At 42.1% G+C, this 21255-nt stretch overlaps 1 protein-coding gene across 1 annotated transcript; it reads right to left on the bottom strand.

Annotated features, from left to right (window-relative positions):
* Positions 1-12203: 12203 nt before the first annotated feature.
* Positions 12204-19545, bottom strand: T265_14991 (hypothetical protein; the record flags this gene model as incomplete). The annotated part of the gene is made up of 3 exons (XM_009176115.1): positions 12204-12343; positions 19266-19409; positions 19434-19545. Coding segments are annotated over 3 exons (396 nt in total), but the record flags the coding sequence as incomplete, so codon positions are not given.
* Positions 19546-21255: the final 1710 nt, after the last annotated feature.

Here is a 21255-nt window from a genome sequence, read left to right as displayed (position 1 = left end):
CTTAGTCACGGTGGAAAAACTTCAAAATGAATTGGGCACAAGGAACGGAAAATGGATGAAAAACGCCATATGAAGACCTGTACACCATGTGAGTGGATGAAGCTACGTCTGGTATAAACTAACGGAAAAATGCAACACTGAAGCCTTTTACAGAAAAATGCAAGTGCCGCGTCAGTCGCACAAGTAGCATTTTAATCTAGACCGTACTGTAAAAATCGTGGATAAGGAGACATGGCGGTATTTTCAAAACTGAACGATGCATACTTAGAAATTTGCAAGTCACATTCACGGAATAATTAAAGTTACCCAGAGTACCAAGGTCAAAGCGGTTTATAACTTAGCCGCTGCTTCAAGATGATGCTGTGTGGTGCTGCGTGTGTCGGCTGTTAGGTTGCCGGAGCCTTTGTTGGCAGCTCCTAGGTAAAAATGCGGAAACGGCGGCACGATCACTGAGCACAGGAAGCAGTGTGTTTCCACTGAGCTAGCATAAACAAATGTATTACTGAAAGCCACATTCTAGTTCTCGGGAATGAAATTGGTCGTTTATGGAGCCACATGGAGCTATGATATGCCACATCCTGATTCCATTATATCCCCTCACACTATTGTCATAAACCCGAAAATCCCGATCACCTTCTTTAAACGCCGAGGTTTTTAGGCTGAGGAAGAGCTAAAATATGGTAGAAAAATGCACTGGTGTCGTAAGGATTTCTGGATCAACGTCTTCTAGGACTTCATAAAACAAATCAGCTTTATCGGCTAACACGGACGGTCTTATTTTGTAGAAACGTTTATCATTACTACGTTGGGGAATGCAGTAAGCAAGCCGGGCCACCGTCTTGCAAAAACTGTTTCCACTTTGATAACAGGTTTGAGAGAAACAAGTCATTACGTGAAAATATAGAATCAAGGTTCTTTAAGGTCTTTTCACCTGCTGTTTGCCTATGACTAAAAACTCCACAGAGTGTGGCTCTTATTCATTTCCCGGCGGAGGTTCGTTCGTCTTTGCCTGCTGGGCTCAAAAAGTAGCTGGACCAATTAGAGAGAAGATGCCCCATTCACCTTATTCATAAGGCTGCATACTACTCAAAAGTGTAGTATAACTCACCCTGGAACTCTACCTCTAGAGATTTTGCGTATAAATCTACTTCTAACTTGAAACGTCCGTCTTAAGAGAGTGGGGCAAAATAGTAAAAGAAAAATACTTAGATCAATCGATTGTTCAGTGTTACCTGCTTTGTGTAACTAACTTTGTCTAATTAAGTCAAAGCGTCGAAAAATCGCGCGGAAAAAACCTCTCATTTTATCGTCAGTGATCGCTTCTAGTCATCTGACATCCTGAAAGGAACTCGGCTCCAAATCTTGTCACGAAATCGGCCTGTAAGCCCCCATTTGACCGCGTTAATTTCCTCGATGGGAATTTCCGCACAAACGGATTTGACAGCGCGAAGTACAGTGCAAGCATGGCCACACTGAAAAGTAGGCTTCCACTGAACCGATCTAATATTGCCCTGCTTTTTTAGGTGAAAGTGTATAGTACGCCAACACGCAGGAAATTGCCTTTTAAACAAGCGATTTTTCGAGGACAAAATACCCCTGTTCTCAAAATGGTTGATTCTCCTCTCGACTGGAGACTCAGCACTCTCACTCAAATACCCCGCAGGACCATACATCGTTATAAAGCAGGCAAGTAGAGAAAACGAAGAAGAAAATCCAACTAGGAAACGCACTATGCTGTGGGCTCAGATGCATGACTTGACTATCACTTGGGAGTTGGTTATAACTTGATTTGACGTGGCACACAATTCTGTCATGGATCCGCATACAGACCCGCTTTCTGGAGCACTTCACACTGAAAATACCAACCGAACAGATGAGAGATAGTGTGAGGCAAAGTTGAGTGAAAGCGCATCCTTCAGATTTACAGTGCTGATCAGTGTTTTGTTTGATGTGGCATTCGTTTTGTCGGCTGATGCTGGAGTAACCTTGAGTGTCACCGACCTCTCTCAGTTCCGCCTTGTTAATCTGACTTCAAAGAGTTCCCTGTTTCTTGATTCGTTAAACCGGTAGTTATCTGAAAATTCCGGTCGAGATATTCGTCCTTCGTACGTAGCGGTGCGCAAATAGGATCACGTTCAATACAGACTGATCGAATACATCATACGTCCAGAAATTCCCGTCCATAACTTGTGTCTCCGTAAGCCAAAATTTTTGCGTTTTCCAGAGTGGATTTCTGGCCTTCTTGGTCTTCGTGTGTAGATATCAAGGATAGCGGGTTATGTCTCCTGATGGCTGCGTTGAGTTCCTTTTTCGCGTGCATAATGTCTTCTCAGTTTGATTAACGTAGAACTTAATGCATTTGTTTCATTCAATTTACTCTACCGCATTGTTCCCCTTGGTCTTGTCTTGGTTGTACTTCGGCTTTGACATCAGTTTCCTTAAATTGGCATTCGATTTGTCGACAACGCGGATTCCTTTTTGAGCAAATAATCGTATTGTGAGTTCAGATATATTCTTGATATATGGTCTGGTCGCTTGTCCTCGTTGGTGTTCTTGCTGCCAAAATTCCTTGAATACCCATTTTACTGGAATACTGTGATTGGACGGACTCATCTCTTTTTTCGTATTTCCCTGTGATTGCCCTCTTGGAAAGAGTTGAAATGCAGCTCTGCATGAAGTTACTCGAATTTTTACTCTTGTGGTTCAGTATTTGACACGTGTCTCCTTCCGGTATATACAAACATTCAGAGTTCCATCCACTTTTCTGTTCGTTAAAAAGTCCAAGAAAGGTAATCCGTTGTACCTTTCTAGTTCGATTGCGAACACGATATCTTGAAACCCAGTACTGAGCAGTTCGTGAGCACTGTGTAATGAATCGCGTTTTTTTACAGAAGTGTCGTCAGATTTCATTCCTCATGGTTCTTGGCTGGTTATCTCGCTGCTTGCATTTTCATAGGCATCATGTTGATTCTACTGACGATGTTTGTAGTTGGGCCGTGAATGTCTGAACCGGACGTAGTTGTGTAGCATCTGCTTGGATTTGAGCAACAGCCAGTGAATATCCAGGAAATTTCAGGAAGACGCGTTCATGGAGAAGATGGATATTCAGTTTTTATAAACAAGATGCATATGAGAGTTTTGCTTCCATGTTCACTAGTCTATAACTGTTCAGTTGGCATTTTCCAATAAATAACTCCGCAGCGAAAGCCTTCTTCCTTTCACCTATAGTTCTGGTTACTCTCTCGTCCACCATGAGGAACTTGAATATTGTCGTGATAGCGGGAGATTTCAATGCGTAGTTAGCACGCGGTGGTTTATCAGAGGCATACCTTCGTGGCAGGCAGTGATAATGGTGAACACTACTTGCAACTTTGTACCGCTCACCAGTTGTTTCTGGGTGCTAATGAGTTCAGACGCAGTGGGCGCAGTTGTGCTGTCTGGCTTCCCGCTGCCGCTGAGCCTTGGCGTCAAACTGACCAAATCAACATAAACTACCGACGGCACAGTTTGGTTCCTGGTTGTCCCTTTGTTTTGGAATATGCAGGTTAGTTTACCAAATGACCTTGTCTGGTGCGGTTTTTCGCTAAATTTCCCTGCCAAACTCTTCATTTGGCAGTAGAAAAGAACTCAGAGTTATGAGATAGGGGAGCACAAAAAAGTTTACTACGCACTGAAATGTAGCCAACCTCCTAGGAAGATATTAACCTCAACTGGAAGGAGATGACCACAGCTGGACAGGAAATTTTTCGGATCACGTAATCGGAAACCACTGGATCTCAAAACGGTCCCAACTTCTCCTCAATGCGGGGTTCCATCCCATCCATCTCAGAGCATAATACAGTCAAACGATCGACTAGATGACAGCTCAAACGGGGCGAGCCTGTAGACAGAGATCTATGGTGGAACCAGAAAGTTTAAGAAAATGGAACAGGCCACTGTGGTTGGGAATGCAGCACACAAGCTCTTCCAGTTAATCTGAAAAATAGGACCGAAAAGGTCTTCCGTAAATAGCTTAGTCATCCCATATCGTGCAGCTGAATGGTTTCAACAACAGTTCAGTTGGCCAACTTCCCCCTGTACCTATGCCTTTCATTCGACTCGCCCATTTTTGGCCGTCGTCTATAAGTTTAGGTCCACCAATATGCTCTTCCGCCTTAAAAAGTCATCGTGCCGCTGGGGCAGTCAAACCACTCTGGCGCCATACGGGTAATCTGTGCCATGCTCTAACTATGTTGCTCGTGTATGTTTAAAAACAGCGAAGTATTCCGGATAAGGGAAACCAATTATTGATCGTGATCGTATTCACAAAAGGCACTCGAACCGAATTTTGCAACCAAGGAGGTATAAATGTCACGTAGCTCCTAAGGCGCCTCCTGAATTACTTTGCGGCACCATGCCTATTTTTGTCACGTGGGGAGCAAGCCTAAAAGCATCAAGCAGGATTTTGACCGGAGACAAGGTACACTGACCGTACCTTCACATTAACTCGAGTGCTTGAGCAGTGCCGCATGTAGCACAAGCCAACAATCGCGGTTTTCCTTGACATTAACGAAGCCTTCGACTCCGGTGGACTGATTCATCTAAATATTCTTGGTCGGAAGGAAATTATCTTAAAGTTCATGACCAGTCTCCTTGTCCTGTTTCCTGGTCGAATAACGGTGTAAGAAAAACCGTATAGAACCCCCTCGTTAACAGTAAAGCTCGTAAGGGTTATTTCCACAATCCTTTTTGTTCAACTTTGTCGTGAACTTTATTATGGATTGCACACCTCACGGGAGCATGAACCCAGGTGCCAGAATCACTTTTGGGGAGAGATTAACGGGTCCTTATCGTGCTAACAGCACCATTATTTTGTCCGACGGATGTTTGTCCACAAAAAATACTTTAACTAGAATTTCGTTATGCGTTTCACACTTCCAGTGTGGAAAAGTATCACTTCAAGATTTTCCATAGTCTCGTCCATCTCTGAATCTTCAGGATGGGAAGTTGAGTGTTTGTTATTCGAAAAAGTGGTAGTTCAACATGAAAATGTCTTTAACAAACTAAATAATTAAAGGGAACGTAAATTGCCCGCCGGGTATTTGAGTGTCAGACTGTTAGGCATTGATTCGCGAACAAAAGCCCGTTCCATTATCCGGAGATGTGACGATCTTCCATTGATTCAGCCAAACTCGGCTTTTAAAAACCGTTGGAACAGGAAATTGCTGAGGTGTGATAAAATTCGTGATTGAGGCAACCGCATTATTTAGTTGACAAAATACAATGTTCTAGTGATCAATTATAAAATATGATGCACTCAATTCGAACCAGTCTGATTCGTTGGGTTTCGTAGGTTGACATGCTTTTTTACGAGTTTTCTAAGGTGAAAATATAACTCTTATGACTCGAGTGGTATAAAAAGATCCGGGTGCCAACGATCCTATTAACGTTTAGAACACGTAACAATGTGTGAGCAATGAGATTTACTACCTTAAAGTGTCGTAAGTGATAAAGAATCTCGGATCACCAGCTTAAAGCATACACGCCGTGGTAAGTTCGCGGCTGCTCTGTTACTCAAGTAATGCGTTCATACTAGTAACATAAGTCATTAAAAATTTGGAATAGAACAGATTAAAAATGCACTTCAGTGTCACACCCTTTTAGTTAAACTTCCTATGAATGCGTGTCAACATACGGAAACTGAATAATCACGGCGATAGAAAGAGAGGACTAACCACGCAGCTGCATAAACTGTTAGACCGGTGCGTAATCCACAAGGAAGAGCCCAAAACCGTAAATCGAACAAGGCCCCATCTGCCTACCTAATTGGTCCCAAGATAGATAAAAGTGTTGATTTGCTGGTCTCTTCGGAATTTAACACACATATGTATTGTAAACCCACATGTATTCTAGGTCTTTGATTCGGTGCCCATCAAATCCTCCACACGTATGCATGATTAATCAGACGAAAATTTCCAACTATTGGCCAGATGGCGGTCTAAACTCGTCAGCAGCCGAGATTAACACCCAAAACCTCTCAATGCCTTCATATAGGCACAAAAATGACTTGATTTTCGAGAAACGCAGTCATTCGCAAATCAATCTGGTTTTCACGAGAGATTCAACTGAATCTTTCGTTTATGATGTTCAACAACTGAATGTGCTGCACACAGGCCGCCTCATGTTTCAGTTGGCACGATATTCAAGATATCGCAGTATATTTTCATAAAGGAAACTACTCACAATGTTGCTGAAAACTCTTCGATAGCCCATGACCGGTTTCGCCCTTCTTGGGGCTCATCAGGTAGGCGCATTCCCCAAGGTTTCGTCAACCTTATGTTCTACTTGAACCCTAATTGACTGATTTTAATCTAAGGCATCCGAAAGAGTATGAACCAATAAGGACTTAATTGCAAGTATCGAACACCCATTTGTTGACGGGTGTCATTCGAGTTACCTTTGGGCGGTCCGTACGTACAACGACTTTATAAACCATGCGTTCTGGGTTCTCGTATGGAAGTATTTGTGCCAGTCAGCGAAGCATCATTGTTGAACACTGATGTCATGCTTTCTATAATGATTGATGATGATGTTTGTCAGTTTGTTTATATAATCGGTCTTGTTGAGCATCAGGATCATTATCTGGACCAGACGAAGTCTCCTGATTGCGTTTGTGTGATTCCTTCAGAGACTGTAGACGCTCAAGTGTGACTTGACTTTTAAGGCACAACGACGTAGTCCAATGAGCTTTTGTATCAAGACCTAAAAGCGAGTATGCAAAACCAAATGGCTGACGCATTTCTTGTATGTAAGGACTCCCCAAAACACATAGCGAAATCTATTCTCTGCGGCCAATTCTAATGATAATAACGGTTCATCGCCGTTTCGGTGGCTAGGTTCAATGCCGCCCGAAGGAATTGGGGGGACTGAGAAAATGTCAGGTTGCTCACGCCTAGGTAGGAGCATTCGAGAAGTCAGGGTTGGGTTCAAACCAAGGACCATCTGGTTGAAAAAATTCCCGCCTTAACTACTGAGCTACCTCGGGCTGAATAAGACCGATGTTTAATGTGAACAGCTCAGAATTCTGAGTCATTGCCCGCTCGAGAAGTGACCTACTCGAATACACACGCAGACAGTTGTACCTCCGTAACCTTCAGGACAGTTGGAGTCATAGCGTTAATCTACAGCGCGCATGTCAATAAAAGACGAATGTGCTGACAAGAGACTCTACGCCGTTTACTAATATTTCTCCACTTGACTACATGCGGAACTTTACCAGAAACTCTAATATTGCTTTTCTATTCCATCTGTTGAGGTCAATGCACTAGCTGAAATTTTTGTAAGTAAACCTCAGCACACCGTTTTAAAATAGATCACGGAGCAACCACTTTTTCACAGAGTGTATGTGGGGGACCTCCCTGCCATTTACAAATTTAACATGACGGCGGTAAACTCTCCAAGCTTTCACCGCAATCCGAAAATAGTGTCCAGCACCTGGATGATACAGTGACGAGGAGATTAGACAGATTACTTAAGAGCAGTGTATACCCGAATCCATGTGGTCAGGCCAGCGCAATAATTTCCACAACTCCGTAGACATAGAGTGTAATAAAAACTTGGTAAGACGTCTAGCCTGGAGAGCTTGTACAGTCTGTATCCTTGATAGGTTTGATGCTAAACTACAGGTTATTCGTGAATCCCTGATGCAACACGGATATCTAGAACAGTTTATAAATAGGCAACTCAGAAGGAAGGCCGAATACAAGCCTCGAATAATACCATCAGCCGAGAGCCACCTAAATCCGTCTTTCCTTCTGAAGCAACATGGTTCCCAAAACACTGACCAGCCATCTGGCCACTTTCTTGAAGCGGGCGGCCAAATTGAATGTACATCTCGTAGATGGCCCATTATTCAACATCATCCTCAATGATAGATCGCCAGTATGTGGTTCACCAATGGTGGTCCATTCATTTACTTGACAATGTTTAGCAAATTACGCGAGTCGCATTTCCCGGCACTCATTCGGGAAAATTTGTGAGCACAAACTGTGGTGCGTGAGGCTGGACTGGCCAATTTTGCGACTAGTGTGACTGTCGCGAAATCAATACCAGCCACCTGATCGATCCGGTGGGGTCATTCAGTAATTCATCGGGTACCAATAAGTCGTTCTAAGACCAAACAACAGCAGATATTGGAAATAGTCAAGATGACTACTATTTGGTTAATTTATCCCATTCTGTCATCGAAAAAGACATGCGAAGGCCCTAAGACTGCCTCGGCCAACAGGGCACAGTTTTCAGCAAACAGATTAGACCTATCACACACCTCTCGGCATCGCTATGACGCTTTGCCATATAGCTGTATTTTCCAGAAGAGTGGTTATTAAAATCATATGTTTGAAAACCTTTATTTTTTGGTTGAAAGTGAGAATATTTACGTCCAGGATCACAAAGTTTGGTGGGGACACGCACAAACTTCTACAGAGAATTCTAATTTTTCATCTCTAAACGAAATTATTTGAGTCATCTTCATAAAGAGAACTCCTCACAAGGTTGCTGAAAACTCTTCGGCAGCCCACGACCGGTTTCGCCCTTCTTGGGACTCATCAGGTAGGCGCAGTCCCCAAGTTTCCGTCAACCGTATGTTCTACTTGAACCCCAATCGGGCTGTTTTCGAGAAATACACTCATTCACAAGTCAATTTGGTTTTCAAGACAGACTCAACCGAAACTCTCGTTTATAATATCATAAACGAGAGATTCAGTTGAGTCTCTCGTGAAAACCAAATTATTTGAGTCATATTGTCCGCGCACAACGTGACTGTCATTAGTGTAGGAACCCAAGTGGAAAACCATGATAGTCAACTGAAATTGCCACGTTCACCGTAACCTAAAATCGATTACCAAGTTTTTGCTTCCCCATCCGGTGACCCGCCGGATTTTTAATTTTGTAGACTTAAAATTATAAAAAGTTTCCTGAGGCTCGTTCAGAAGAGTTGAACTTGAATAAAGACAGTTTCAAAAAAGGAACGACATGGCATGATGGCGAAATGATCCTTATTGCAGGATGCAGGTTATCTTGATGACATATGTTTTAAAGAAGAGAGGAACATGCTGAAACAAGCCGAAAGAAAGTTTCATTGCACTCATCGAAACCTCCTGAAAACTTCAGAGTTTTGTTGCTCAATTACAGTTCTTTTATTCAGTATGTCAATGAAGGCCACGGTATCAGCTCTGAGCCGCGCACAAGGTGTTTCTCGTATCACTTGAGGCATTTATGGGCTGAAGGTCTAATATGTATTGCAGTTGTTGATCAACCTTATTCAAAACGATATGCAACGCCAAAGTTCCTGGACGTCATAGAGCATATAGTGTATCGCACTATCATCATGCCGTAGGAGTTCACAGAATAAAAGCAGACAAATTTACAGACGTAAAACCGGCTTAGTTGAATGGTGGCGCTTCGTAGACCGCAAAACTGCGTGTAAGCATTCAGAAGTCTATTAATTTTCATGCGATATTGTAACACTGTGCATTTTGTGCCAACTTAGAGTAGTTGGCTAAGATTAATACATAACGTGTGCTACTTATTATTGAGAATGAAAGACTGCCAGCTTTCCGTTTGCACCTCTTACTTGTGTCTCACTACGTCCGAGAATATTGCGGAATCGACTACGAGGATTACCAAAAAGGACAGGTATCGCTGTGTCAGGGCTGGTAGCGTCTAGCCAGCATAGCACGAGTATCTTTTGGGTGACAAGCTATTCCGTGGAAGACCCCGTAGGAAGTCGGACTGCTGGCAGAAACGCTTCAGTAAAACGGCTCTCGTGACCAATTATTCAAAATCTACCTCATCCAGAGTGACACATCAAAGACACAAACCATGACACTTTCTACACATGAATATTATTGTAATATTTTTTAACGAATTATATATGTACATATCTATCTGCACCAAACGTACAACGCGGTGCAGCCGTGTGAGGGAGCTCAAATAATGGCCATTCCATTAGCTGCAGCTTTATTTACGGTGATCAGTTGGGAAGATCGGCAAAACCGGGCTCTGAACATAGTAGAACTTTCCCAGAGGTCTTCGCGCTCCGTCATTTGACCATATTTCAGCCTCGATCGAATCCGAGATTTAGGCCACTAATAAAACATTATCAATCATCGGTCAGTCAGCATCAGATTTATTGGCATAAGACAGTGATGGACCACACACACAGTTCTCCATCACTTCGGGGAGCGGATGGATACACACATCAGTCACCTGAAGCAATGGTGACCAGTTATTTAAAAGTGTACGGTGAGTCCTGGGAGACCTAAGACCTTGAGTTCGCTGACCAATTATGTCACCATTGGCTCAGACAGGCATTGTAACTCGACCCACATTAAACCATTTGACATATTTAATGGACTCATCTAACAACATTGTTATTAGTACTGCCTACTGAAGCTATTCACCAAGTCACGATACTTTAAAACCTTCAAGGGTATTTTACCATCAGTTATGACACTGGTAGAACTTCCGAAGCGAACCAAAACAGTTCATCCTACTACATTTAAAGTATATTCTTTGGATAAAAGTTGAAAATGTAAGCATGCTCTTGGATGGCGGCGAAAAGTGTCACAAAGTTATGAATTTTCCTTGCAAAACATGAAAGTGAGACGATATGCCCGTCTTAAGGTTTACTCTTAAGTAATTACTCGATCAACTCTTAGGCGAGAACCGATGGCGCGAACTGAATTTGACGTTTGAGCTGACAGATCATTCGTTAGAACTAAATGAGCAAACGGAATGTGTATCGCTGCCACAACAAACGTAGGCGTCCACTAAAACACCTGATTGCTCTTCAGTCATATATTTTACAAATATCCAACCTGATATACAGTGATCCCAAACAAATGAACAGCCCCGTAACTCGCGATATTCTCCCTAGAAGAAGCGACTCCACTGAACAAAAAAAATAAACATTGGAAACCCCCCTCCAAAAAAAACGTAAAAAAAAATAACATTGGAAACCCCCCTCCAAAAAAAACGTAATGGAAATATCAAATAGGAGGGATATATCTACCAACAGCAAATGAGTTTTGGCAGCTGAGCCCTATAAAAGATTGTTGAGCAAGTAAAATATGCGTGGCTTTGACAAGTCGTTTTACCCGGTTGCCTAGTTCCGGTAACTAGTTCGTAGTGCAATCAAAAGGGCCAACTGGGTCTCGAAAGTAACTCCTGGTTTGTAATGCTATGTCACGCTAGGTTCAATAGGGCAGATACTCAAGACATATATCATCCATTGGTATTATAATATCGACATCGGCCTATATCCTCGAGGGAACGGAAGACAACTTTACGAGAAAATTCAGTATAGAGTCCTTTGGTGTTATGTACATGTCCTTTAAGTTATGTGTCGTTAACTGCGGCATTCTGTTGTCTAGCTGACTAGGGGATAACTACCTGAAGAACGCTATCTAACTGGGGCTTAAAAAAAGTTGGAATTTTGGAGGAAAATATTGTAACACAGATTCGGTGCCTGCATCGACACATTCCTGGGTCACCTTGTATATGACAAAGGTATACTTCACGATTCCCATATACTTAACATCCGTCGGCATCTGTATTGCTGATGCTTCTCAAAAAAGCGTGGATATGTACACAACATGTTTTGGCTTTTCAGTGCAAGTAAACCTAAGCTGTGTGATGAAATCCAAAACTGGAACTCGGTAAATAGAAAACGCCACCCCAAGATAACTTCCCTTTACAAAACAATCGATAGAAAGTTTTTTACACTGCCACATGATCGAGACACTGACATCCACAAAGCTACTTTTGTGAAAGCAACAAAAGGGATAACAAGAGTTTCAGCTGAGTTTACAGTTTGTTAGTTGGGAACCGTGCATATGGATGAGGTTCCAAATAGGTAATTTCATTCATTATTTTCTGGTTTTATGGATAAAAAGCAATAGAGACAAGAAGACAAATCGATATAATTTGGCCTCAAACGCGGGCACCGCAAATTTTTCATCGCAACAGTTGCGGTTTCCATCCAATTTTGTTTATTGCCCGGAAACGTCCTGGTAACCTACAAAGGCTGAACTGATTGGTGGGAGTGCTGCTTTGCTAACTTGATGTGATTTCTTGGCAAAAATGGTAGAGCCGTTTTACGAAACTGATCAAGTTGAGTTTCAGTAATATTCCAACACAAAAACGCACAGCCCAATATTTACTTGAGACTCACCGATTATATATTGCAAAATCAAGTTCCACCCAGTTATGAATGCCATCAGTTCTCCAACGGTAACATAACTATAAATGTAGGCTGATCCGGTTTTTGGAACGCGTGCACCAAATTCCGCATAGCAAAGTCCTATGAGGATGAAAATTGCGGAAAAAATTAGATAATACTGTAAGGTTCCACAAAAAAGGTCAGAATTGTATTTGACAAATGGATCAGTCATCAAAATACAGTGATCAAAGTTTTTAAGCTATTTGAACGAAATTGGTAGAACTGGCCTTCGACTTATCATGATGGTCAAATTCCGTACAAGAAGGGTAAGTTGCCTGACTATGGGGATGTTCGATTCCAGCGGGCATAAATATTTTGATCTCATAAGCCACCGTATTTTTCAGTTATCTTAAAAAGTCACACACCGTTGATATCTCGGTTCCAAAAAAGATTTCACCGGGAGAACGGCCGAAGACCAACAACTAGGCTTGAATTATTGGCAAAATTTGCTAGAGGGTCACATCCAATATCCACAATGATGCGGCGTTTCCGGGGAAAGAAACGCACTTCACATGTTTTGCGTTTCAAGCGTAATAGCCTTAAAACCCTTTTCAGACAAATGTAAATAGAAAGTTGTGTAGTATTATGGGGATCTGGTTTATTCACAGCGAGTCGTAGATGCAAAAAGGAAACACATTCCGCTTTGAATGAGTTCATTGTTTCAATCATTAACTAAATTTTCATCCATTTGATAAAACTCAAACGGTGTTTCGGCCTCCTGGAGTAAGTAGAAGGAAACGGATTTTCCATTAATCACATTCTGCACTACGCAACTCCTGCTGGACCTATACACTGACTCTGAAACTGGGGACATCATTTGTTCGACCATAAACAGTTCGGCCTGTGCTTGCATTTAGGTTATTCCGGTGTGTAAGACTGCTTCGTCAAAGAACTTTGACTTTACAGTAATATCTGTCACACAGGAAATATATGCCGTGAGTTTATTTGGATTTCCCACTACAAACTTCCTGTTCCAGATTTCACAGGACATTTTCACAACAAAATATGCAAGCCGCAACACACTGCCTAGCAAGCACTGTTTCGATGCTTTGAGGCTGGGTTCAATGTTCCGCAATTACATTTCCTCTCTAATACTGATAAGCCAAAGCTCAGTTATTTGACTATGGATCCACTGTACTCTTTTACGCCGTGAATTGACCAATTTCTGTAAACTGGATGGACATAAACACCAAACTGAGTGTTTAGTCGAAGTACAAAGATAATGCGATATTAAATTTGGATGTTTTGATGGAAGGAATGAACGCTGTATGTTGTGACAACTTACCTTGCTATCAAAACGTTTCCTAATTTTGGCGAGGAACTTGAGGATTCCGATGTTTGAAACCATAATGGACTAGTCTTATGAAGACTTGTAAGGCTTTTAAAGATGCACTGGAAGCGAAATTAAACGTTGTTGTTGTCACTTGTTGTTCTATCCAGACACGTTCGAATATCATGCGTTTGAACCCAGGTCCACGTTTTTTTCAAAAAGAGTGCGTATGGTAAAGACAGAATTGGCACAATTACACCAATCGTTAGTGCCATGTGACGTTAACTGACATCAAACTGAGGCCTCGGTTGGCCAAAATAAGTACTTGCCTAAAGCTTCGATAAGGCAGGATGGTATAGCTCATTCATTCATTCATTCATTCACTCAGCCTCTCGCCTCATTTCCGAAGTTGTTCTTGGACAGTGACTTAACAACAGTCAACTCTTCGTGGTGTCTAAAAAACTCCTCTGTTCTCCTAGCTTACTGTGGTCTGATAGGGGGTTCAGCAAAATATTTTCGATTGTCTTTGAGAGCTGGACATGCTTTTGTCCCTTCAAAAGGATTTTTCCATGTGGTTGGCTCTACGGCTATACCAAAAACAAAATAAAGTAGATTTCCCTTTCACCGAAAACTATTATGTGAGCAGCATAGTGGTGTTCATTAACAGCTATCTAGGTCAGATTATTTTGTATGTGTATGCTGTTCTAGTTATCCTGTATACATGAACGTATCTGCAGCTAGTGATTTTTTCCAACCGACATATATGGCTACGTCACGTGATCACTGACGATTCACCGACACCCCATCAATTCGTGCCGTATAGCAGAAACAAAATCATTTAGCCTCATGAACTAATTGGAACATCGTCTCCAACGATTGAACTGAAGCCCTTTATTCTCCTCATCCTCAGCGCGGCAGTTGGAACCACTGTACTTCGGTCTGAAGTTTGTGGTTTAAAAACTAAATCAAGTTGACACATCGTAGATTTGACCAAAGTCTCGAGGAAATGGTCATTACATCAGAAGAAAAGTGCAGGAACAACACAAGAAACGTTGTCTTTGATCATCTATTGGAAAACTAGCGCATGTTCTACTGAAATATATAACTTTACTTGCGTTTTTATTTCCTCCCATGTTTCAACTGTTTTGGTGAGCTTGTGGGCAAAAGGACGAACCGGATCTTACAGTGCGGACTTGGAAGGTTAAATTATGAATATCTGTTGTCTTTTACCCGCAATTCAATTCAGGGTTGCGGAGTGTGCTTTTGGAGAACAAGCCAAAACTAAACTATCAGTGCTGAAACACAGCTAACATCTTCATCACGCAAGATGAGTAGGGAGCTGTTTCCAGAACGCTAATTCCCCTGTATTACAAGATAACAATAAGAAATCCGCGGAAATCTTCAACCGGGTAGAAACGCTTCCTCAAAATCATGTGAATACTGCTGTGGTTTTAGTTTCGTCAGAAAATTTACTCATGCGAAAGTCCCCCGTGTCATGTTTTATTAGAGAAAGGAAAAGGTTTAGCTCCTGTGTCGGATATGGTAGTACCAACACCCATTTTTATGGGGCAGTGAATTCCATTAATTCACAGCCAACAACTCTGACCTTTAATTCGGTCAGTTGGAATTTAATTATATATGAAAAACTATCAGTAAATTTATTTCGACAAGGAAGGGTAATCTATTAGTATTACGATTGTTTAACCCATCAGCCATCTTTCAGCTCATTTTTCATGCGTAGGCAGTAGAAAGTTTAGACTACAACTCAATTAATGCAAGTGAAACTTTACTGAAACTGCTATGGCTCCTCTGTTCTGTTATTACCTGCGATTCCAACTCCACATGTGGGTTCGTTTGTTGTGCTAGCCATTCAGCGACAAATCTGTTGAGCACTCTGCTCTATGTTACTCCCAAACGTCCGTCTGATCGTTTCATGTGTAATAAAAACTTGAAGTTGCGTAACGCTGGTGCTGAGTAAACTTTTAGGTGGAGTTAGTTTTACTCCTGGCGAGGTTCTTGTTCAGAGACTTATAATTTCAAATGGCTTTTTTTCCTCGACACTGCTTAAGCCAGACGTTGTCTACATAATTTTCGAACACTGTATGAACGGTATTAAAAATGATGGTGAAAACCTGTCAAATTAGAGCAGTTTTGTTGTTCACACAAAGTCACCGTCACATCATTTTGAAAAACTCCTCTCAATTAGTTCTGGTGATTTTGTTTGTTTATTTTTTTAACTCAGCTAGACTCATGACTGAATCATAATTTTGCATCGCACTGTTAAAGGGTCAAAGTTTGAGGTATTTAGTTGCAATACGGTTCATAAAGGATGGCTGGAAATACCAAATAAAATAATTCAGTTAGCCCTAAAATATCGCTTGGCTTCAACTTTGCATTAGATTTCAGCCAAACTTTCATTGAGGAGTTGATTAAATGTTTGAACCTTTGTTCCAGTTTATAGTGACAGGTTCTGGTTTACGTCTCTCTTGAAACAAAGTTGCCTTCAGATTCAGTTTAATGGACGCCATCTGGATGTTGGAGCTCAGAAAACACCAAAAGATAGGCTTTAAGGTTATTCAGGATCAAAAGCATGCCAGTTGCGAAACACATGAAAAATATTTCGTACCTCACTGGTCCTAATTTCCACTTGTGCTTTTAGAATGTTTATTATCACAAACTCTGCCAATTAACCGGGACGGGTTTGCTAAAATAATTTACAAATCCACCAAAACAAGCAAGTTGGTTGTCCGTCAGAACCAAAATTCTAGTACGAACCGGCGGTTTTCAGTAGCCTATTCAAAAGAAAAGTTGTTGATAGCTTTTGACAAAATATTTTTTCACAAACTTGGTGACTATTCTATCGCTCCGTGGACACCACGGTTCAGTCTGAATTGCTGCCAGTTATTAAGGCGGCTTATTACCCAATAGTGGCAGAAGTTACAGGCGGGCGCCGCCAACACCTATAGATTTGTTTTCCCTGCCACGGATATTCATGACTTTGTCAAAGTCAGAATCGTGGTAAATAACAGAGGCGTAAAAATCTTGCGTGATCCTTTCCATTGATACTTTCTTCATCCCCTTTGAGGGAAAGTTCCAACGCGGATAGCTTGGGTGATTTAACAACCGGAGCAAAATTTGCGCCACAGTGGTTGCCAAAACGCACTGTGCGGCAACGAATTTATTCATTTTCTTAGTGTGGCTACCAACATTTTCTTAAAAGCGTAAGTGATAAACAATAACCCCCTTTTGTTCCATTATACCGAGTATGATTATCCTATGAAATCGCTCGTAAGAACATTCAGACATGCTGCTGAGGCAAAAGTTCATGCATCTCTTGTAACGAATAATCAACAACTTTCTACTGTAGGACGAAAATCTGGAATGCATCACAGATGTTGGTAACCCTTTCTAATCAATTGTGTCCAGGTATTGCGTACACAACCTAGCAAGATTGAGTCCCACAGAGAGAAAGATTTATTGGTACTAACGTGTATGGTGCTGTAAAACATAGAAACACGTGCGTTCCAGCTGATAGGTTCTAAGAGCTGCCAGAAACTTTGGCGTCACATAAGTTAAGGTCGTTTTACCGTATTAAAATTTTCTGTTCAGAAAAAGTTAATTAAAATGAATAGCGTCAATTCAAGAGAATTCAACTCGGATGCCGATAGTTTCTGTTAGAATTGTGCAGGTCAGCGACCAGTGATTAGAGAAGTAGCAATTCGAAAAAAGTAGAGATCAAATTCGCATTATTCGGAAATCGTGTTCCCCCATTTTAGAGCAAGATCCAAATTCACTTTGACCGAAGTTAGTCACCAGCGGCTCCACTTACATGCGTGCCCATTGAAGCGCCACAGACGCGGTTTCTTAGCCATATTCCAATGTATGTTGCTTAATTTATTTTTTTTAATCAACAGTTGATGTCTTCTTGCATGTCTGACGACCATTCAACGTATTCTATCCTTGCACTCATCAGACTTTGCACTATGGCTCGCACTCTGGTCCAAAACCATCGTGTTTGAGGCGAGATGGCCGTGCCATGGCAGTATTGTCATATTGATCAGGATGCTTGTTAAGCAAAAAATCAAATGCATGACCTAAAAATGTCTATTAAACACGTTACAAGATGAACCCGATATTTTTCACAAAATGACGCAGAGAATATCGATAACACGAAAAGGACAGATATTGTAGCGATCGCTGGATTGTGAGACGAAGGTATCTGGGTGCTTTTGTCACTGAAACGCCCGTGAATTTCTGCTACTCATAAATGCTCGTTCACGCTACTTATCACGTCGTCACGTTACCCTTTCCTCACCTCCGCCCTGTGGCGCCACTGCTGATTGAAGATTCTTCACCGACTCACATATTTCACAACGCCCACAGCAACATTTCAGGTTTTTGACCCGTGTACGAATGCTTGATAAGGAGGAGGAGTCGGACTGAATCATCCTTGTTTTAAGTTGGTAGCGTGACCCATTTGTCAAGCTTTGGATTGCTAAGGTTTCGAGGGTGAAAAAGATGCCAGCTCAAATTGTTCAAATTTAGAAGCCACCACTGTTTTTCCCAGCGAGTCATGAGTTAGGTATATTTTCTAATCTACCGCAGTGATAAGTACAACCATCTTTCTGGTTCAGTATTTCAGTTTACCTGTTTGTTCGTTCTCGGCATTGGGGGTGGTGAGAGTGACCAGATGCCCCTCATGCTTCAGCAAATCCAAATGAGTGTCAACTATTTGCCTGTTGTATCCTTGAATATATATGGTGGAAGTACGCTCACACGTCGATAGCTATTTTGGAAAGTTGGTAGGCATGCCGCAGACCATCCGTACACTGTAACTCCATATCTTAACTCTAGCTTTTTGTTTGCATATTGTGTGTAAGCAAAAACTAGGAATCTTCCGATATCGCTTCGGTTAAACGACCTTCAAAGAAAATAATTAGTCGAACCTGTGACGTCCATGTGTGAGGACTCGTGGACCGACGTCGCTGCTGCCAATTAGTCACTGCTTACCGGCTAGAATTCCGGTGCCTTAACTTTTTAGTTGATGCGGTCTCAGGTGCTCACCTTCAGTGTGGGAAAAGTCGACGGCTGTATGAATGCTCACTTTAGAAGGCTGACTGACTTGGTAATCCGTGTGTAACGTCCTTCCAAGAATACATATTGCCTTAATCCCATTTGTGCTGGATGGCGCTATATAAGAGTGGGCTTTGAGTTTTCTCCTCGTGTTATTGGCCAGATTTTGCACCATTAGCATCATTGGAATTTTCACAATTTTTACTGCCCAAAATATTTGACTGTTGTGGCTTTCTCCAGACTGCTGATTTTTGAGCAACAAGAAGTGCTTTTATCTTGCAGCGGAAAATGCAAACTGTCAATTACTTATATAAGCTAGCCACAGTTTCTAAAATCAGCAGTAAGGTGTCCTCTGCCTTGATGGTTTCGGTTCCCAAGAATTTTGTTGTTGATTTTGAGTGTGATTATGGCTTGTCTGAGTTCCGACTCGCGATGCATTTTGACGTGAACTTTTTCTCCTTAAAATTCAAACAATTAAGTGGCAGATTAAAGTTCATAGACGATGTACCTTCGCTGGAAACGAGAACTGATTCTCGCTAATGTGATTAGTTAGGAAGAGGTCACCCAAGTCAAGCAACCTGTCTCCCCCATTAAAAAGCGGTGTACAAGTAGTGACAAATTAACACCCTTGGCGTAAATTTCAGGATCATAAAGACTTACCGGATAAAATAGAAGACAGCGCCGCGATCAAAAATGACACTATAACCGAGGGACCTGCATCATGGCGAGCAACGCCACCCACAACCACGTATACACCGGCTCCAAGAGTGGAACCAATGCCTACAATGATTATCCGTTTGATGTCTGGTTAAATTTAGAAGTTCTTACCCAACGCAGTAAGGTCCACAACCGATAAACACCGCAGTAGCTGCGTTTTAGATACATCGCTTGTGGTTAATGATTTTTTTCTTGAAAGACTGTTGAAAAACCGCTTTAGCATATTGGATGGATGGTACAGTGCTGCGGCCGATCACTCGTTGCAATAGACTTGAGGATTAGATGCTTGCAGTTCAGTGAGCTTTATCGAAGGAACGTTATTTTCCAATTTCAGCTATTTCAGGAGCAGGAGATCACGATGGCCTACGAGTTGAGTTTGTTCAGCTCGTTGAGCACAAAGGCTACAAATAAAATAGAAACCAGGTAATTACCATATAGAAGACTCAGGTGACCACCCTCGTCCTCGAGATCACATAGCCCATGTGTAGTTTTGGATTTCCGCCTTAAGAATAACCTCAAAATTGGTCGGTTTAATCCAGAATGTAACTGAATCAACTCGCGCAAGGAAAAAAGTCTCCCCTGAGGGTTTGAGCCGTTTGATTGTTTTACCTGTCAGTTCTAACTTTTTCTATATATGTCTACTGCGCCAAGCGCAAGGTGCAACTCCGCACCAGTTTTCTATGTTCACGAGAGCTTCATGTCAATAAGGTTTTTGCAATAGGGCCAGTAAACACAGGCATTTCTTGACCATCTACTTCGTTCCTCAATGCGGTCAGGTTGCGCTGGAGAATATGGAAGACCGACGCATGCGCTTTTTTGGGACTGGGCCTTCATAATAAAAGGTTTACGTGAGCAACAGGTTTTAGGCACACTTTATTTTTCGTTTCCTTCGAATAAATTATGCTTCATTTCATCACTGTCTATCTCGAAATATTTTGACTCTTTTTTAGCTCTTCGTTGTTTCAAGCCCTAGTAGAAGTGGTTGACACATGCTGACGAGCGTTTCTACCTGGTGTTTCGTCGGTCGCTTGACAAATGCAAACTTCCCCTCGCTTGGAAAAAGCGATTACCACGCCAGTCCACCAAACTGGTGACCGGCTGTCGCCCGGCAGCTACAGGCCTATTAGCCTCACTAGTGTATCGTGCAAGGTGATGGAATGTATTCTGAAGTGGGCCATTCTAGATCATCTTACTACCACTAACTTGAAACCCCCAGTTCTACATGGATTTCTCTCAAACCGTTCTTGCGTGACGAACATGGTCATATTCGTGGACAGCTTAGGGACGAGGGACTTATATTGGATGTCACATTTTTAGATTTATCAAAAGCATTCAATCGTGTCCCACACGTCCAGCTACCCCACCGATCCAGTCTTACGGGACTCAAATGGAAACTCCACGCCGGATTAGGGAGTTTCTCTCAGCCAGATCATCCCGAGTGAAGGTAGGCTCGGCCTACGCTTCTGTGCTGCTGCTTCTCTTGGGTGTTCTTCAAGGCTCCGTTCTGAGGCCACCGCTGCTGCTGATATAAGTCAACGATCCACCAGATGTTCTTGCAAGTCCATGTCTGTTATTGAGTATGACTTGAAATTTTGGAGTTCAAATGCCAGCGCCTCCCAATGGATGTAGACGCTGCAAAGTAGTGGTCGTCGGACTGTTACCTTCCTCTGAGTGACGAAAAGTGCGTTCATGTCATTCGATCGACACTTGGCGAGCGCCTTTGCCATGTATCATGAGAGTGGACCAGAAAGCAATACGATGATCGATGCCGAAACAGATTTAGGTGTCGAGCTCTCTTTGACACGCCATTCTTAGTGCACCATGAGAAATCGGTTCAAGAAACATCGTCAGTTCTACGCATAATTCAGCGCCCCTTCTCCCGTATCACTCTCATGAACTCTCAAATGCTCCACAGGACGTACGTCAGACCGCC

This window comes from Opisthorchis viverrini, assembly GCF_000715545.1.
Source record: "Opisthorchis viverrini unplaced genomic scaffold opera_v5_314, whole genome shotgun sequence".
Classification (NCBI taxonomy): domain Eukaryota; kingdom Metazoa; phylum Platyhelminthes; class Trematoda; order Opisthorchiida; family Opisthorchiidae; genus Opisthorchis; species Opisthorchis viverrini.
Note: the sequence above shows the minus strand (reverse complement) of the source record. Positions and strands in the feature narration are given on the sequence as shown.